This window comes from Coturnix japonica, chromosome 2 (assembly GCF_001577835.2).
Source record: "Coturnix japonica isolate 7356 chromosome 2, Coturnix japonica 2.1, whole genome shotgun sequence".
Classification (NCBI taxonomy): domain Eukaryota; kingdom Metazoa; phylum Chordata; class Aves; order Galliformes; family Phasianidae; genus Coturnix; species Coturnix japonica.
The window spans coordinates 27580383-27601514 of record NC_029517.1 but is presented as its reverse complement, the minus strand read 5'-3'; the positions used below and the strand labels follow the sequence as shown (position 1 = coordinate 27601514).

Here is a 21132-nt window from a genome sequence, read left to right as displayed (position 1 = left end):
CATCTGGAAGCCAAAATGCATAGCTTAAAAGGAAATAATGAAACAGAAGGAAGAAATCCTTTTATTTTATGGCCTATAATTGACAATTTGAATTCAGTAACACTGAGCACAGTTGTAACATGTATATTCATGTCTGAAGTACCATTTGGTCTTTTGTTGATGCATTCCTTACCTGGCACACGGCTGCTTGGAGCATTGCATCAAAACCCCCTTCAGGTGTATCAATATTCCCAGAAATTTTTTGTTTATTCACTGCATTTCTGAATTCTGCTATGTTGTCAGTCAGGGATAGCACGTGAATATAACCATGAGGTGGCATACAATCTAAATTATAATCACTGTACAAAATATAAACAAATATGTTAATATGTACTTTACCAAATATTATGCATTACATAGATTTTAATCTAATGTGAATAATCTTGTCTTCTTGGACCATTTCCAAAGCGACTCTTCACTTTACCTATGCAATGAATGCAAGGAATAAAACACATGAAAAATGAAATTCAAGCCAGAACACCTTTGTCATTTAAAATGGGAGCTACTTCATAAAACAATGGTGGAATTGAATAAAAGGATTTCTTTTGTTTAATAAATGAAAGGAAGTGAATCACATCAACAAATGAAGACTCTTGAAAGAAAAAGCTCATGAAAGCAAGACCATATATCAGAAGAGAAGTCTTGGATCAGAAAGTATAATTCTTTGTATTGAATCTATGCAACATATATCCAAACTCACTGAGAATATATGCTACAAAATGAAATGAAAAACATATTCAGACAGACTAAGAAGGCTTGTTTTTATAAGGAAAATGTTGCACACTTTTTCTTGTACAGTAACAAACTTTTTAAAAATGATACACCAGATATTTTAGAAGTAAACATTAAATAATAATTTTCAGTACATTATTACGAACTTTGCTGGAGACTCATATTACAATGAACCAGATTCTGGAGAGCTTTTAAAATGCATGCACATAATGCATATTTGTGTCATTAAATCAGTTCTCAGATCTATAGTAAATATCAAAAGATTACATACCTGCATTGGTTATGGATTCTACCTGGGTGAATGCTAATATAGGGTGATACAGTTTTATCCACATAGGATCCAAATCCTAGTCGAAAATCAAGAGAAATATTCTCCATCTTCTTAGATAAAGCAAATCCAACGGAATTTAGTTTTTCTATGTTGTTGTGCATAGAAGCTGAGACATCAACTAAATAGTAAAGATCCACAGGGTACTTCTCGAGAGGACGAACTTTTAAGATAAAGCTTGCCTCACTTCCTGATTCAAAGGAAATAAATAAATTAACACACTACTTTTCAACAGACACTCTTAAAAATGTATTATCTTTGCAGCAACCTCACCACAAAGTTGTTTGTGTCAGCAAACAGAAAAACAAGCAAATAAGAAAACCTCCCAAGAGTAGATGAAACCTTGAAGCATAGTTCAAAACTAAGCTGTAAGCGAACTCCCCTTAGAAAACATCTTGCTTTTCTTCCTCTCTCAAGACTTCTCCCATTATACCAAATAGCAGTTGCAACTGAAAAAGGACACAGATTTGCATACAAATTGTGGCTAGTTACTTCAGGGCTAACACTCCGATGTATCCTGCAAACATCCTATTGTATTCATTATAGTTGGGATTCTCATAAATACTGATGAAAAAATAGAATCAAAACAAAACCATCTTTGGTCTGATTACTGTAAAATATTTATGTCTGTCCCACTGTCACTGTATATCAGTGAATTTCCCTGGGAATTAAATGCAGGCAGAATGTCTACATATCAAAATTCTTCTGTAGTTCTAGGAATTTCATTCTTCAGTCTCCTTCAAGCAGAAGCTTCAGCACAGCATATGAAACCCTGGGTTTTGTTTCACTACTGGCAAAATGGTTCATTAATCATCACAGAATCACTGAATCATAGAATGGCCTGGGTTGAAAAAGACCAGAATGATCATCCAGTTTCAACCCCCTTGCCATGGGCAGGGTCGCCAACCTCTAGACCAGATTTTTTTTTTTTTTTTAAATCCAGTTCTGTCAAAGCCTTCAGAAATAAATGTGATTGCAGACATTTATAGAGCTAGCTCAGATCTCAATACCATGATTCAGTGCAAAGCAGAACATCAGTCATTTCTTTGAATGGAAACTGGGGAAAGCAGAAGAAGTGGTGACATTGCTTTTCCAGTTTTATCATTACAAAGACAGAAAACTAGAGTTACTTAGTGCTTTATGCTCATGCAGTTCCTTTCTTTTTCCTTGCAATTAACAGAAAATTACTTATATACAAAGACTGATTTTTAGACAGTTAAAATCAGCAAAACACAAAAGTGATTCAGACTTCTCACATTAACTAAGTATTTTTCTACCAAAAAAATGTATCAGTTCAGTAGAGAGCAAACAGAGGTATATTATTATATATTATTTAGGGAACCTATAATCAGGAGAGGAGTAAACTCTTTGAAAGGGCTGATAATAGCAGGATAAGGGGAAATGGTGTTAAGTTGAAAGAGGGAAGCTTTAGGTTGGATGTCAGGGGGAAGTTCTTTACTAGGAGAGTGATGAGGTCCTGGAACAGGCTGCCCAGGGAGTTTGTGGATGCCCCGTCTGGTGGTGTTCAAGCCAGGTTGGATGGAGCCCTGGGCAACCTGATCTAGTAAACGTGGAGGTTTGGTGGCCCTGCCAGTCAGGGGGGTTGGGGCTCCATGATTCTTGAGGTCCTTTCCAACCCAGATAATTCTGTGATTAAAAAGACCCAAATCCATACAAGAACACATAGATTCTGCCAGGACCAGGTGTCTCATGTTATAAATGAAACATTAAGCATTGAATATCTAAGTCTTCCTTATGTGTCCAGTCTTCTCTTTCACATTGGCTATGGTGTCTCCACGGTTGTCTGGTCAATGCACTTAAGCATAAGCAAATAATCAATAAGCTTATAAAAATATTAATTTAGGAATTAGAAATTTTAGCCCAATTTATTTACATTTCATATGGATGTAAGGGAAAATCAGTTTTGAAAAGAAAAAGAGTCACAAAATCATAACAGAAAACAGAAAAGACTGCCTGAGACCCCTTTCCCACTTACTACTTGCATTATTTTGTCCTTAAGCTGTGTTCACAGAAACACTTCTTGCTGAAGATCGTACTTGAGTATGGGAGGAACACATTCATAGTCCTACAGTGTAATGTTATAGCTTCATTCTTCAAGATGATTATTCCAGCAATTCTTTTCAAAATGCATATATTTAAATATTATTGTGCTGTGTTTTAATTCACTATAATATCAGAGTGTTAAAAAAAAAACAAAAAAACCAACCTGGACGCAGTTGGACTGAAACTCTTCCTGGAGTCACTTGTGTATTTGTTTCTTGGTCTCTGGGTATTGTAACATGAACTGTGGGACTTTCTACAAAATCCGACTGGCAGCCTCTTTTCAGTAAGTTGAAAACAGTGTCACAGCGTCCCTTCTGTGTTGAGTCAGCCATGAAATCCTATTTTATGAGAGATAAAAAGTACAAAACAATTTGAGCTGAAAAAACTCCAACTGTAGGGTCTGCAAATGAAAGAGAAAAACAAACTAATAGTCTTTGAAACAATAAAACATGCTATTATAATTGAATGAATAAAAGTAGTTCATGGAAGCCATATGTTTTTAATAAGTGTAATGCCAAAATATTTAAATTAGATGTTAACCTAATTGCTACAATGACTGTGTTTCTATAAAGAACAAAACTTTTGTGTGAGAAAGAGGATCTTGCACAAACAGAACATGATGACTTTGGAGGAGAAGGAAACTATGTACTGTCACTGTCAGTAAAAAAAGTTCTGTGCTATGCTATGAATTAGTTTCACCAAGAAAATGTCATTTGCATGATTTCTAAACATATTTACTGTCAGAGTAATCTTAGGCTAGTATTTAAAGGAAAAGCTTAAGTAAAAGCTTTACAAGTCTCTAACCTGAATTTGACAATTGCAGATTTTTAAGCTTTACCCTGTAGCATGCACAAAAGTCAAAGACCAGTTGGACTATATCATTTCAATCCCTAGAAATAGGAATTTATGTACAATGGAACCAGAGAGTTTAAGATGCCACAAATAAGAAAAAAAGTCTCTGTAACAACAGAAAAATGGTTAGTAGTAGGATGATCTCAGAAGCAGTAAAAGGACAAAGCTGCCAAGATTGTGCCAACATGAACCAGTGCAAAATTCCTTCCTGACCACAAATCTGGTGATTAGCATGATCCTGATCATGCAAGGAATAAAAAAGGCTTGACAAGATCCTTTGTGCTCTTTGAAGCCATTAATCCATTGCAGCCACAGCTGGAGACCAAACAATGGACAATCTCTGATACTTCAGAGGCAGATGGGAAAAATAAACAATCAAAAAATGCATACATCCCACTCTGTAATAGAGAATAAATTGTCACTCAGACCCTGAAAAGACTGGAGAAAGCCTCTGAAGAATGAGACTTGTCAGAGACTTGTCTAAGTTCCTACTGTTTTTTTGTAGCGTACCTCTGATACTGTTTTTTTTCACAACCTTCTTTAACATAGACAACAGAGACTACTCTCTTAGATCTCTCCTGTTTATACACCCCTCATGATTTACATAAATTTCAAAAAGGTAGATTTTTAAATACCCAAAGATTTTATTCACTCTCATTGTTAGCAATGAAAATGAACAGACATATAGCATTTTCTGAAGTTCACTGTGTGAGGATCAAAGCATCTCAAGTGTTCTTTATGGCTGCTTTTATTATTATAATACAGGCAGATGAAACAGATGCATTGAAATCTGCTCCTGTAACATTACTTTGAAAAATTTCTATCTGAATTAATATGGGTTTTGCCATTCCAGAAACATGGACGATGCATGAACCGACGGCAAGAGTTTCAATAGGGCCAACTGTTGTGTCCTGCATTTTGGTCACAACAACCCCAGGCAACCCTACAGGCTTAGGGAGATATGGCTGGAAAGCTGCCTGATGGAAAAGGACCTTGGTGTGCTGATGGACAGTCGGCTGAATTTGAGCCAGCAGTGTGCTCAGGTGGCCAAGAAGGCCAGTGTACAGGCATCCTGGCTTGTATCAGGAACAGTGTGGTGAACAGGACTAGGGAAGTCATCCTGCCCCTGTACTCAGCATTGGTGAGGCCTCACCTTGAGTACTGTGCTCAGTTTTGGGCACCTGAGTACAAAAAAGACATGGAGGTACTGGAGCAGGTCCAGAGAAGGGCAATGATGCTTGTGGAGGGCTTGGAAAATCAGCCCTATGAGTAGATGCTGAGGAAGCTGGGGTTGTTTAGTTTGGGGAAAGGGATGCTGAGAGAAGACCTTATTGCTCTCTTCCAGTATCTGAAATGTGCTTACAGTGAAAGCAGTGTAGGTCTCTTCTCACTGGTGACAGGTGACAGGACAAGGGCAAATGGCCTCAAGTTGCATCAAGGTAAGTTTAGGTTGGACGTTAGGAAACACTTCTTTACATAAAGGGTAGTTAAACACTGCGATAGGCTCCCCAGGGAGGTGGCTGAGTCACCATCCCTGGATGTGTCTAAGAGCCATTTGGATGTGGTGCTCAGAGATTAATTCTTCTTATTTGAGATTCATCTCCTATGACGAGTCTCAGAACCAATAGTTTGAGATGTCAAAATAGAAAAGCATCATTTTTTCCATTTGCGACAGGGGACATAAAATGTGGTGAAGTCAATGCTAACTCCACTGTTAGTAAAACCTCTTGCTAAATGCAATAGATATATATGTATAGTCTTGCTCTGATATATAAGGGCTTAATGCAAATTACTGATAAGTAATTTTAATTTTGATGTCAAAAACTGCTGAACTCTCAAAGTTATTATAATCCTGCCAAATCTGTCTACAGAGCAGATGGAACATGTTAAAAAGTTCTCACTTTATTTAAAATTACTGCAATTTTCCAAATAAAAGATTATATTTTCACCTTTGGAAACTAAATATATTTCACGTGATTTCTCAGGTGCTGCGTCCAGAGGCCATTTAAAGATTTCCTGCTATTTCTCACTATAATTTTCACAGTTTAGGTGTCTTTTATCTTTAGAAAGATCATGAGCAGCTAAAATTTAAAGTAAAAAATAAGTAATCAAAATGCCATACCTCCTGAGCACACCATCCACACTCTGGACCCAGAGCAAGACACTTTGTACATGTTACTGCATTTGAAGTGGCACATCTGTTTTCCGCTGCAATGAAATACAAAACCAAACATTTAATGATTTATGAAGGTATGTGCGAATTGTAAAATACCTAATTTCAAACTAAGATTTCAAAAATTGCTTCACCAGATTAAGGGTGATGACACTGTATCCAAACAGAAGTAAAACAGAACAAAAGCAGCCTGCTGAGGGAATACTTACAGCATTTTTGGTATCTACAGTTTTGAACTGTATGTATGCATACATACAGTTATTCTCAAGGTCAAGTTTTTAAAATCCTGACATAAAATAATTTTGAAGTGAAAACCTATCTCTAGCACATACTTTGCTGATTTACTGCCCAATGAAACGTGTTAAGCAGGTAGCTTATCTCTTTGTAGACATTTTCATTTTAAGTTATTTGCACTTGTCTGAGTTATTCATTATCCACTCTTCACAGAACACATAATATTTTCTCACCTTCTATTATATTTCCCCCCCCCCCCTACATTTTCTGGAATGAATAGTTTCCTAGAAGAGGCAGATTTCTTCTTTTTTTCTTTGCAGAAGCTGACACAAATTTATCCAATGCAGTGTGTCACATACTGAAGACACAATTCTGCACTGACAACAGCAAAAAGATGTGCCTACAGCAGGTCTATGAGTGAAGCCCTTCATACCCTCTTTATACCTGTGCTTTACAGGTCACTGCTTATACTACTAGTATTTTTGTGTCTCTGCTATGAAACTCTAGCAGCCAGAACAGAGAAGAGATGTTCTTTTCTTTTGTGTGGGATAGAATTGGCCTGACAGCAGTCACAAGGAAGTACAGGATATGACCTGTCAGAGCACAGCAGTATGGTGCCACTCCACTGCTCAGCGGCACATTCAGCATGGATTACCATATGGGTATACAGTAAACTGGAACCAAAATAAAATGAATTACTACATACTGGAAAGTCTACATCTTTTGAGTGATCCACTATGATAAAAGGCATATCACCACATCAAAGCAGTTGGAAAAAAGCTTGTCATCCAAAGTTGTGACCAAGTGCTGTTTCTCAGGTTACTTCTTTCCAACCTGCCACAATGCAAACCATCTCTCTTTTTAGAGCAGTGAGAGCAACTTTTCACAATGAAAGGCAGCATTAGGAACACATTTACTAAGATTCCTTCTTTTTTAGATCTTTCTTTAACCAGTTTCAGCTATGGATCCAAAGATGAGATTTCCTACTGAGCTGGCCCTCTTAATAACAGATGATTCAAGGAACTAATCATAGCTTGCACATTATTGCCATCAGCAACATATGCACCACCATAAGTATTATCAAGACAGAAAAGCTTAATAAAGCAAAATTGCAACATTACAGTGATAACAGGCTTGGAACAATTCCATTGATTTCAAAGGTCAGACTGATATTTCATATAAACTGCTGTTTACAATTTATGCCATGCATTCAGTACAAGAAATGCATACGAAAGGAAGAAAAATAATTACAGATGTGATTAAAAAAACCAAACCAAAACAAATAGACAAAAGAGAACAAACTGAAAAGGAGCCTGGGAAAGCACTAGAAAACAAAAATAATATTTAAAAAGAGGTTGGCAGGGATAAATGCAGGAGGGGATGCTAAGGAGAGAGAAAAAGGCAAGACAAAATCCAAAAGCTTTGTTGTAAAAACAAACACAGCAAGTTTGATTTGGATAGGGTAAGCAAGAAAGCTTGTTCAATACTGAAGCAAGAAAACGTCTTTGCATGTGTAAGAAGATGGTAACAGAGCTATGCTGGAGTCAGAAAGAGCAGAGCTGGAGGCCATGAAAGAGTTACTGCAGCCATGGGGGTCAGTGCAGACATTCACATCCCTGTGGAGCTTAACACTGACCTGCTCCTAGCCACAACTAAGGACAAAGACCAGGTGAAGAGTTGCTAAAGGAGTACAACTAACAGGAATGTAACTGTTCTTGGGTCAGAAGCATCACTTCCATCTTCAGCTGAATGCCAAGTGAAAGATGGTTTCAGTAGAAGTCACAAGAAAAGACAGGAACTGCTGATTCGCAGCACAGTGGTGGCTAAAGAGCAGGATGGGGCAGAATGGAGAGATGGTGCCATGAACTTTGAGGATACCAACCTACCAACAGCCACCCTAGGAGAAAGAGCTATTCTAATAAACTGTTGACAGAAACAAATTGAGAGAGCTCTGTATCTAGCTAAAAAGATGAATACGAGAAATCAACTCCTGGTTATCAGAACCAGTAAACTGAAGTAAACCTAACAGTGAGTTTGACTTAATTAATTCCCTATAAACAATTTCTGATCTGAAAACATATAATCCCATTTGCATAAAACAGATGATGTACTCTCACAAATTCTCACACTTCTGAAAATGATGATGTAGCAAGACATTCTCATGTCTTACTGTAATGTGCACACACTAAGAAGTGTCTATGACTGGAACAGCTATACTATATAACAGCTATAGTATTTCCATTAAAAAAAACAAACTGAAATAGAATTGTCACAGACTTTTTTTTTTATTTTTTTTTTCGGTGTGGTTTGGTGCTGAACTTTTTTTATCTGTATGAATTAGACACTGAATCTACCAAAGTCAGATTTAGTTTATAAATACAGCCTATCTGTTAAAAGATATGGTTTCCTTTCTGTCATTCTAAACTGCTAAGAGAGAAGAAAAGATCTCAAAATCCAGTGGGGGTTTTCAGGGTGATCAAGGAAGATTAAATGCTTTACCAAATGAGGTACACAGTACTGTTGGATGCAAATCTCTCTGCAGATAACTCTCCAGACTCAGAGCTCCATTTTTGCAACATGAAGTCATGCATTGGCAACTGACAGGCTTGGTGCCATTGGCTCCAAAAAATGATTTTTTTGGAATAAAGAGAAACTTGAAAAAGGTTTATTAGTGCCTCAGACACATTCTGGCTATATCACTACTGTAGTTCCCAAGTATGCATCCTTTATAGCAGTAACATCTACAGAAATGCTTTCATTCACCAAATATTTATTATTTGGTTATAAATGTACTCTAAAACCTTAACTGATTCAGTATAAACTTCTCAGCTTATTTTAAAAATCACATGCTAGAGCAAGAAACATTTTTATATGAGTTGGCTCAACAAAGAACTGAGATTTTTCCTGCCACTTCACCAAAAACAGAGTCCAGACAAGACTGAGTTACTGTTCAGCCAAAGCTAAGGGCAAGTTTCTACTGGCTTCACTAGAACTGATGTATGCCAAAAGCTATTTTCAACAAGGGCCAACCTTCGTGCTAGGAACTGCACAGGCATATGCATATAATAAAAAATGAGTGCTGGAGGTTAACCTGCTCTTTTCTAGCCTCCCTTACATCATTCAACTGTGCTCCAGCTACTAAGCAAAGGTAGGACAAGCCTAAACTTCAGCAACAGGAGGGATCAAGATTAGACAAGGATCATATACGTTATAATCACATCCTGTTATTATGAAAATAACTTTATCATGATCAGAGTGTTTATCTGAGAGTTGGAATAATAATAACAATAATGTGTTCTAGGGTTGGAGTGAATGCTAAACAGGTTTTCCAACAGTCAGCATGTTGTTCATGGACATCCAGGAATTGAGATTCGTACTGACTTTGCTGTAGTTGCACGTTTATGCTGTTTATGAAATGTGTGCTCTTTGCTTTCTTAAAACAGAAAGCCAAAACATAACTAGCAGTTTATACTCCCTGATCATTGTTCTCAGACTGCTGAGCGCTACTTAAGGTAAAATACAATATTATCTCATCTGTACATTTTTCCCCCTTAAAATCTGCATTCAGACTTGTTCAATGTCAGCAGATGGGCCTTCCTGCCCATCTCTTCTGATAACATGCCTTCAGCAACAAGCATGGAGCCTTGCTCCTGAGGGATGCTGCAGCACACTGCAACCACCTCCACCTTTCTGCCCTTCCTTGGGAGCTGCAAGGCCCGGAGCTGCCCCAGCTAACGTGCAGCTTCTCCATGCACTTTGGCTGAACGCACAGATACAATGAAAAGCATTGTAAAAATGTTAGAATGTTAGTGGGATTTTTTTCCAGGATTATTGTGTCTGACACTTTCTTACTCAGATTACAAGGAAAAAATGAGAGGCTGTGCTTTAACTGCCAATCCTAAAACCTAATCCTGGAATTAGGGCTTCATCCTCCCTTTTTCCAAGCAAGCAATAAGCAGTCTCTTTGCCCCTGGTGTGCAATGCCATGCTTCAAAGGCATGCTTTTTCACCACGTTTTCCCAAGAGGGTAACAAGGTATTCCTCTGAACAGGAGGTCCTCTCCCTCATCCAAAACATATTTCAGTTTGAAAATTGTAATCTATTATGATTCAGAATAAATTCCTAAGATTACTTGAATGAAATTACCAGACAACTTTTCTGCTTTCTACTCTCCTGTTTTGTTTAAACAAGGACTAAACTGTACAGATTTGAAAACATTTCACCAGCAATAGAAGCAGCAAAAGGAGCCCAGATACAAAACCTGGGTATGAGATGTGCATTTTCTAAGAAGAATGAGGTGAGAAAAATAAAGGTTGAAAACACAACTGGCGCTGTTCACAGAACCATAAAATCACAGAATCGTTAGGTTGGAAAAGACCTTCATAATCAGCTATTCCAACCTACCATCACTAAACTGTTTTTCTTAGTACATGTACATGTTTCTTGAACACCTCTAGTGATGGTGATTCCACCACCTCCCTGGGTAGCCTGTTCCAGTGCACCACCACTCTTTTGGAGGAGAAATTTTTCCTCATATCCGATATGAACCTCCCTTGGTGCAACTTGAGGTCATTCCCTCTTGGCCTTTTGCTAGTTACCTGAAGAGAACAAGTCATCCCCTACCTGTTAAGTCCCGAAACCAGGAAATATACTTCTGTTATCATGGCAAGTGAATAAAAACACCTTCCTATTAAACAATCAATCAATCAAACAAACAAAAAACACACCATCTTTGACATTCTTTTTCTACTAGTCAATAAGCAAAATGAACAAACAAACAAACAAAAAAACAAAAACAAAAAACCAAGAGGTACAGTGTTCCTTGAAAGAAAAGCAGAATACACTGAAAGATAAAACAATGGCATAATTATAAAGATAAGAGATAAAAATGACACATAAATAAGTGTGTGTAAACACTTAGGCACCACTAGTGAGCAAGTCCTGGTGGCCACTATGGGTTACCACTCCTTATTGTTCCAGCAGCCTGGGACAGTCCTAGGCTTCCTCACTTGCTCCACATTACCACAAGAACACATTAATCAATGAGCTTGAAGGGTTTTACTGAAAGTCACAGCTATGACTTAAAGAGCCATCAGAATGTCAAGTAATGCAGCAGTCTGCCTTAGTACACTACAGTTCATACCTGTGTAAACCGTGCAGAGACAAACCTGAGACCTTCTATTTATTCACACTGTGCAACCTCTGAACAACATCACTTGGGAGAATTGATAATGGGTATCAGCTGAATAAAGCAAAGGGAGATGAGGAAAAGGGAGACCCTAAACTACACAGTGTTAGGAAAACTGACAGAAAAGGACATTGTGGCAAAGGCTAGGATGTGTAATGTTGAAACTAAATGTGCTGGTGTTGAATGCTGTATGATGGCACATAGGATGGAGTTTTCCAGCATGTACGTATGGAGTGTGCACACTTCCAGAATTAGGGAATGAGGCGAGGCTTCAAGGAGATACTCCTGACACCTCCCTGTGCCTACATACCTGTGCCTCATCTCTCTGGGTGATTCAATGATGTGAATATTGCACAACGTTCAAAAGGAAACTTTGAAAACAGAAACTTCATACAGATTCACAAAGACTCTAGTTTTCAGGAGTAATGCATAGATCTCATCAAGAATTTCTTCTTTTTGTCTGAAAGCTGCACGTAGCATTTCAGAAAAGGTGCTACAAAAATAGCTGCTGGTGTAGCAGTTTGGGTACACAAACACAACATCAAATTGCAGCCTCAAACATGACCTTGAATGTGGGAGACTTCTATTGAGCACTTTGTTCCCAAGCCACAATACAGAATGAAAACAAGGACTGTAACCTTGAAATTTTTCATAACACACAATTTGTGTTTCTTGTCCAATTCTACTTTCAGCCTCTCCTTTCCATGAAACTTCCTGCTTTTATAGGAGATGGTTAAATTTTGTTGATGCAACCCACGTCTGCAAACAATGAGTCAAAGACTATTTAGTTTCTGAAGCCAATCTCTTCTGTCTCTGGCAAGTAAAAACACACAGGACAATTTACTCTGATTATACCATTAGAAGGGACTTGTTTCCAACAGCTATTAGCTTTTATGGCACAGGTTTGATAGCCCTGTTTGCACAGTATTGCACCAGTAAAAATATAAAGCATATGGAAGCAAAAGGTTTAATTCTTTTTTTCCTTTTTTTTTTTAAAATTTTTTTTTATTAAATCCTTTGATTAAAAGGGAACTTCAGGATGTGTGGAGCTGCTTTAATTCCCCTGTTTTCAAGGACAGAACATGGACATGGGAATCATACTCTCGTCATTTCCAGATGCTAGGATCTCCCTAGGAGTTGGCCAGCTTGGACACAGCCATGCTGCTCTCACAAAGCTTGGAACTGCTTCTGTGTTAGCAAGCATGACTGGCAAGTAGCACATCAGAATAGCTCAGAGCAATTTCTTCACAAGGAGCATCACCACAGACCCTCTGATCCACTGGTTCTTAGTCCACAGCAATGCAAATAACTCACTCTACTGACTTGTTATGTATACACATTTTGGACTGGGACAAGTTTATATCATATTCTAAACTATAATCCTCAAAGCTGAATATCTACAGGAACCAGACCCTCAAAGCTGAGAACAAAATGATAACCAAATTATGCTCTATAGAAGTCTGTCCTAAAACAAAACAAAAGCCTCAATTCACTATGTGCTTACATATAAAACCAAATAACTGCATGTATTAGTATAAACAGAAGACAAGCCGAGGTTAAAAGAAAACATTGAGCATGAATTAGAAAGATTACACTCACAATTAGAAAACTTCAAGAATATGAAATTAAAGACTGGGATTAAAGATGGTAACCACCTCTCTTATGGACTCATAGTGTGGGATGTCCATATTCTAGAGGATCCCAACTTCTGGAGGAAGATATATTCAGCAGGGGTAGTTAAAAATGTTATTGCTTTCTGGAATACAATGTGTTAGCTCTTTGTTGTTTCAGTAATTTGCTTTTCAATAGTTTTGAATCTCCAAATGTAGTCATTGGACATGAGAACAATGGAATGTGGTAAAAAACTTTCTGGGATTTTCTTTTAAATTATTTTTGTTACTTTTATTCTCTTTGAATGCAGAAACTGTTGTCTTATTTCAAGTAACTGTGATAACACAGCACAAGACACTCAAGATACAGTTTGATGAGAAACAGCTGAAGCATGAGTCCTTCAAAGACAAGTTAAACTGTAGTGTTTTTCCACATATAAACATAAAAACTGGAGAAGCACAAAAACCTTTTAAATGAAACTAATTTTCTGAAACAGAAGACACACATGCTGTTCACAAACATTAAGAAAAGAAAAAAAAAAAAGGAAAAAAAAAGAGAGAAAAAAAAGAAAATAGTAATCATACCTGTCTAGGAACAAGCAGTGCCCAACCTCCATTTTAGGTTTACATAATAAGCCTGTTAGGTTTTTATAATTTGTGGGTAAAGACTACATAAAACATGACTGCAGGCTGTAAAATGTGCAGACTTGCATACTAACTCTTAACTACTGGTGCAAATACAGTCTTTGATTGCAAGCTTCTGCTTGTGGTTCTGCAAGTAAGTACTCACATATGCGAATGCCTTGCAGGTGCAGTTTAAATGCTCTGTAAGGGACAGCCTTCAACCATGCAGCCTTGAGATTTCAAACAGGTAGTTATTTATTTCATGCTCTGAACTCACACCGCAACAGCTTTGACAGCAAAATGCAAAATTCAAAGTTTTGCTTAGATTGGAAGAGCTTGCTTGCTTATGTCATTAGTTTTATTTAGATCATTTTACACCATTCATGCCAGAATGAAAGTTGTCTCAAGTTTATTTCCTGGGAGTCCTGTTTGTACAAGGATACGGGAATCTTGCTGCATTTAACTTCCAGATGTCCAGCAAGAAACCTCCCATCTCAAAGAAACAAGTTGTCTTCAGCACAGAACTAACCTGTCACCCTGTGGAGATGAAGTGGACATAAATCATATTCTTAATTACAGTACAGCAAGAGGAATTCACTATGCCTCACTCACTTGAACACTGAGAAGGAAGGGAATTTGTTTTGGAGAGAGGAGTCACTGGTTTAATCAGATTTGGATGGCTTTTGAGATGCCACCATACATCATGCAGCTCTATTCATAACACAGCTACAACAGCAGCAAAATACCGAAAATACTGAAGTTCTTAAGACTGGAACTCAATAACACAATGCTGCTAACAACATCCAAGTCACTGGGCAGAGAAGTGCCCTTAGGAAAAATAAAAGTCCAGCACCCAGGAGCATTATTCCACCTGCCTGAAGCTACAGAATTTTCCTCTTCCAATAATTACAATTCAAATCCATCTCTTCACCTCTTTTGGTAATTACAAATACTTCAAGCACATTACTGTCATCAAAGTTAATAGCAGGCTGAAATTACTGCAGGCATATGACACTGAAGTCATGGGAACATAGGAACATATGAGGAAAAAGAGTCAATTATGAACTTTGCAAACTTCTGATCTTAGGAAAACAGACTCAGTGAGAAGTTGCCTTTTTAGCAGCTTTCAATTGCTATAAATTCATATAATCTTGAAACTCATTTTGCAAAAGGGTTGTTTTTGTTTTGCCACCAGAACAAGAGGGAATCCTGAATGGCTGGCTTCTTCCACTTGAAGAAAGGTTCTATTACAGTGAACAGAATTCACTAGAGCCCTATTTCCTTACCAAAAACTAAACAGCCTAAGTCCATTTATGTATGTCACACAAACACACATATATATTTCCTTAATGAAGTTTGAGTACCTAGAGAAGAATAACAAACCATCTCCTATTTTGTCCATCAAAAATTATGTCTATTTAAGCAGATCAAAAAGAAGTATTGCATCTTTTCTACTGGTTAGACAACAGTAATTAGTTATGGAGTTTTAAACCAGATTTTCTTGGAAAGATGGACATAATTATAAACATGGAGGCCTTAAGAAATTGACTTAAAAGGGTATTAACAGAAAGGAATTGATGTTCTCTAAAATTTTGTTTTTTCTTTCCTAGATTTGAAGCTGTCTTTGCTTGGTAACTCTCTGTTGGTCTACACTAACACCTAGAATTGATGTGGTTTTGTCTTCAGGAGTCATTCATGTGAAAAGTTCCTTGATGTTCTTATTTTATGACTAGGTTCTTTCCAGGAACTTAAAGAATACCTACTTGCAACGAGTGAAGCATATGGTGAAGCACTATGTTTTTACGTTCTGTTTATGTACGTTGAACATATAAACAGAAGAGGATTTACTGGATGAAGATTTCCTTAGGTTTCCATAAAGGTGACATTCTAACATCCTACTGATGCTCTGCAGAGTTAAATCAAACTTAAATTGTACTTTAAAGGAAAATCAAATTTACTCATTCAGGCCTCTTCATTAATGAAGCGTAATTCCTACCTGCTCTGGCATTATTGCAGCTCCAGACCTTGAAAGCTCAAGGACAAAAGAAGCTACCACCTCTTCAAATTGCTATGAGCAGTATTCCTGCTGCATGCAGTCTTCAAGCTGCCTTCCCTACTTTCTTCAGCAATAATGTGTCCAGAATTACATAATAACCCTACCTTCCTGGTACACCAAAAGTATACTTATTGCTCCTCTAGTAAACTTAGTAAACTGTCCACCTCCTTTCTTTTCCCACAATCACACCATCTCAAGCATCTGTAGCACAGAAACACTGTAAATGGTAGATGTGCAACCACCATTTCATTCAACTTGCAAAAAACATAAAATAACTACTGCAAAACAAACAAACAAACAAACAAAACAGAGACATGTATGAATTTGCAACAAGTGGTGAGAACTGTGCAAACTACAAAGTAAATTTATGCATAATTGGCATAATATATTCCTTAGGCAACATGCAGGTAAGTAAACCTCTTCCTTACTATTCATCAGGAGCGTAATCTACTGCCAAAAATGATCTTATAACCTTAGGGAGCAGATCACCTACACAGGCTCAGGAAATTTAAAATGGGTTTTCTCTTCTCCTTGGATTGCTTTAAGACTTAGGAAAATCAGAACTGTCTCAAAGCTGAATACCCCATACAATAAAGCTTTCACTGGGGCCCTAAATAGAAATAGGCACAAAAATCAACAGACAGACACATAGTTAAAGCTACCAAGACTTACAGTTTATTTCAGATTGTTTGTTTGTTTGATTGGGGGAGTGAGGGGGGGGAGGGGAGAGGATGGAGGGAGACATTTCCTAACCACCTCCTCAGAAACAGTTCTTTCATGTGTGGTTTGAATGGCTTTTTCTACTCCATTGAGAAGTGATACAGTAATGATTAATGAAACTTTATATCTAGAAGGAGTACACATGAGAATCTGATGTGTCAAGGCTGGCAAACTACCAAAGAACAAGATAAGAGAACAGCAGTGGATTATGTTTGGCAACAGATGTCATCCTATTTGGATAAATCAATTAACAGTTGTCTCTGCTATCATCACAGATCTTCTGCTTCCCCCAAAACCCCATCTGGTCTTTCCAAAAGATACTATAAAGAAGACTTAAAATGCCAACCTTCAAATGTCATGAGATTCGTCAACCATGACTGTGCAAAAGAACTGTCATGTGACTGTTCTTCAGTTCTTTAATCGAGGCTAAAGATCGTCATGCCATCCAACCTCAGAGTGCACATCACATGTAAGCTCTGCTTACTTGAGTTTCATGGAGGAATAACTAATCCAGATAGTTTTGAAAGCACCAAGCATCTTAGTATTAAAGTTTCAATGTATGTAAAAACTGCTTTTTTTTTTTTTTTTTTTTTTTCTTAGATTATGCTGGGATTTTAATCAATGTCCTCTGTTAACCTGGACTAATCAGTCATTCTACATCATTTTAGCCCTGTGCGCTCTATATGTTAATACAGCAGATGCAAGACTTGCATGAGGTTAGCTTTGGAAAGAGCCAAGTGAGCAGACTCTGTCTGCACGTAAGTGGAGTAGTTATACAACCGATTAACACAATGCACACACGTGCTCTCACTGTAGAATTCAGCTTCTATTCACTTCGCTGGTTTAGTTCTTTAGGATTTCGTCAGTTTTCAGTGTTCCATCATAAATACGAGATCTGTGTAAATCACTATAACACAAATTTAGTTTTGAATTAGTTCCATTCTTATGTCAGGTACTTGTTTTAGTTGGCTTAGTGAACTGTAAATTCCCTTCGGTAAGACTTAGTGAACAAGGGACTCTTTGTGGAAGGGAACAACACTAACCTTTTATCTGAGCTTACAGAACCTTTAATTTGGGACTTGCAATTTATAGTGTTGGGAGATTTTCTTCTGCACTCCTCTTAGCAGCAAACTGGGGGCCATGCTCCGTCTTTACTTACACCCAAGCAGGAACTCACATCTCAAACTGTACTTTGCAGAACAAGCACTTCAGGTAGCATTAAACTGTACATTTTTCAATTAGAAGACTAAGAAAAGCTTCAACAAGAATGAATACATTTCAGTTCCATGAATGTTTCATATTCATTCCAGTTCCTTTTAGAACTGGAGATTTGGTGCAAGAAATTCTGCCAAATGTGCACATAAATAATCTGAAGTCTCTGATGGCATGGGAACAGTGCGATGCTCTTCTCCATGCCCAGTGCTGTCAAGGCAGAAGCACGGAGTAGTGGCTGCTTCAACGAAGCTGTGCTGCCAAATAGTTGTACATGGAGCCGCTGCCCAGCGCTTTGCTAACAGCAGCCTGCAGAAGTTCAAGGAATTCAGGTGGTGCTGTGCTGGTGCAGAGAGCTAACGCAGCCAAAAGCAAAATGAACAGACAAGGCAATACATTAAAAAATAACAACAAGCCTCCAAACCTCTACCATTTATGTGTTCACTCGAGGAAAAACAAAATGCTCTTCTTGGTTAGACCATAAAGTGATTAAGGAGGAAAGGAAGAATTCAGTGCAACTTTCAGCTTTCACAGATTAGCAGTAGTTTCAAATACAGGGGAAGAGAGCAAGATCTATCAGAGCTTGCAGACTGCCGGACATGGAAGCTGTTGTCACAATAAACAAGTATCCCACAACTTACCACCCATGTGCATTTTCACTGTCAAGCACAATAAAGGAAGCAAGCATCTTGTGGAGCAAAAGCCCCCCCACAGTCTTCACCTATGCCGTGCTGTTCTCATCCTTATTTGCATTATTGTGCACCCAGGAGCAAGCAGACCAGACTGTGCACTAAGGCACAGAGCTCTCCTCTCCATAAAGTTTCAATTAGTCTTCAAACTCAATTACACTGCATAGAAAAGAATCTGGAATGCTGGATAAAGCTGTCATGTTTCATAAGACATTTAATAATATTATATTTTATTTTTTCCTATTGACATTTATTTTGGTTTTGAGCTCTAACTATGAAGCCAAAAGAGCAAAATAAATTATTCTGTAAAACTCAACAAATTATTCCATTGTTTTTAAAAGCACTGGGCAAATCCCACTGAATTAGGCATGAATTTGTCACATATGTAGGGAGGAACTTAAGACTAATGCATTGTTCCCATTACAAATCTTATTTTTAAAGGTTACAAGTTAATATTTTAAATTAAATCCAGGCTTAAGCACGGAATATGCACTTAGTCCACAAAGGGAAAGGAAAGAAAGGGAAGGTGGCTGGGGACTTGATCTGCCTCTTGGTCCCTGCTGGTGGAGCCGGATCCTTGGAGAAACACGGGACTAACCTGAGAGCTGTCTGACACAAGAGGTGCGTCTGCACAGGATCCTCGGCCTAATCTGACGGCAGAGCTTTGAGAAGCCCGCCCGCAACTCGAAGCGTCCCCCACTCTTACCTGAGCTCCACAGCCAACAGCACCGCTGGTGCCAGCGGGCTGTCAGCGCGCCCCGATTGGAGCAGGTAGAGGAAAACAGTATCCCTGAACTTCATGCCTATGTTTAGTCCTCGCTGTCAAACCGAGCGCTTATCGTATCACCTACCAGCCCCGGGGCCGCAGCCCCTCCACCTCCCGGCTCCCCGCAGCCGTGCCGTGCCGGTAGCTCCGGCAGAGCCGGACGCGAGCTCCGATCCGGCCCTCCCATACCCCTCCGTAGGTACCCACCGCCCCACCTGCCCGTAGCCGCCCGGCCATCCCCTCGGCCCCGCAGCGGCCGTCCCGCTCGGGCAGGGCACGGCGAACAGTTCGGCAACTTACGGCGCTGGCAGAGTCCGGGCACGGCCGCTAGCAGCCGGACCGCCCCGAGGAGAGCCCCGGGGCCGCGCTGGCACTTGGGCACGGAGACGATCCCCGCGGTGAGGCACGCCAGCAGCGGCACCCACATCATGCGGCGCCGATCCCGCTGCCGCTCCCTCGCCCTCTCCTCGGGGCCGCGGCTCGGCGGCGCGGCGCGCTCAGTCCCGGCCCCCGCGGGGGCGGCGGCGGCGGCGGCGGCGGGGCCGGGGGAGGGGCGGCGGCGGCGGCGGGCCCGGCACAGGTAGGGCGCGGGGAGGCGGCGGGGCGGGCGCGGAGCGCAGCATCTCAGGGGCAGCGCCCGCCGCGCCCCCGCACCCCGCCGAGGGCGGCTCCCTCCCAGCAGCAGCGGCGGCTGCAGGGCCTCGGGCGTACGCGGAGAGCGGCCGCCTCCATCTGCCTCCAGCCCGGCGCGCAACAGGCTCCCGGTCGCCCGCTCCGTCCGGCCGCGGGGAGGAGGCACCGGGCGCAGCGCGGGGCCGAGCGGCGGGAGCGCGGCCGCCCGCCCCGCACCTCCCTCAAGGAAACGCCCGCCCCCCGCCCGCCCCCGCTGCGCTCCCCCCTCCAGGTGGCCGCCGCCCGCCGCCGTCCCCAGCCCCGACCGGAGCCGCCGTCAGCACCCGCCGCGGGGCGGGGGAGCGGCGGTGGCCGGTGCCGCCCTGCCGCAGCTCGGGGCGCCGTCGGTGCGCGTCGGGAGCGCGGGTCCCCTCGTTGCTAGGAGACGGCAGCGGGGCAGGTTCGGAGTGGGGGCGGGCGGAGGCGGGGCGCTGAAGTCACTGCGGCCGCGCCGCTTTGTTCGGCCGCGGCTCCGTCGGCCGTAGTCGAGCCGCCGCCGCGGGGAGGCGGGCGCAGGCCGGGAGCGGGGGGCTGCGCTCCTGCCGGCGGGGAGCCCTCAGCCCGCGGCTCGGGAACGGCCCCTCGGCCTCCCCTTAGTCGCTCATCTCGTCCTCCCCGATTTCTGTTCGGAGTTTCCGCCCCACGGGGCGAAGTGGGAGTAACGCAAAGGTTAAGAGGCACGGAAAGTACCTCGCCGTGTGCGGGTCAGGAAAGCCCCGCCGAGCATAGGTGCGAGCGGCCCATCAGCAGTGACATCGCGTTCTTCTCTGGGCTCTGCTGCCCGGGCTATGGGCGGTGTGCAGGCAGGTGGCAGTGCCTCCTCTGTCACCCTTTGGGGCTGTGGCTGATTTACAAGCCCCGAGTGCAGAGCCAGCCATAGCTATCACTGTGGCCTCACTTCATTTATGGTGCTTCTGAAGAGATGTCAGAGCGTGCGCAATGTTAAGTAATATCCGGGGGAGGCATCCAGGGTAATAACAATGTTAATAAATCATTCACGTGCAGCCACGCAGTCTCACAGTTCTTACAAATAAAAGGCCATCACAGTGTTTTGAGGCCCAGTGCTAAGCCTCGCAGCACTGAGATAAAGGCAGTTTATCACAGGCACATCAAAGGTCAGAAAGTGAAGGTGCACTGGGTTTCTTCAAGGTCTCTGTGGAAGAGATGACAACG

General features: G+C 40.9%; 1 protein-coding gene across 5 annotated transcripts in view; it reads right to left on the bottom strand.

Annotated features, from left to right (window-relative positions):
• Positions 1–20701, bottom strand: part of ITGB8 (integrin subunit beta 8) — a 51005-nt gene extending 30304 nt beyond the window's left edge. For 2 of the 5 annotated variants that reach the window (XR_001553113.2, XM_015853798.2), the window contains exons 1-5: positions 19588–19786; positions 6138–6223; positions 3327–3501; positions 1043–1289; positions 173–338 (exon numbers count right to left, since the gene is read on the bottom strand). Coding sequence is in view for 4 of the 5 variants with exons in the window: in XM_015853798.2 (XP_015709284.1) it covers positions 173–338; positions 1043–1289; positions 3327–3501; positions 6138–6223; positions 19588–19717 (804 nt within the window). In the remaining variant the exon portion in view is untranslated. Of the gene's footprint in view, positions 1–172; positions 339–1042; positions 1290–3326; positions 3502–6137; positions 6224–19587; positions 19789–20649 lie in introns of those variants that run through there. The other 3 variants (XM_015853795.2, XM_015853797.2, XM_015853799.2) reach the window with 2 other exon arrangements.
• Positions 20702–21132: the final 431 nt, after the last annotated feature.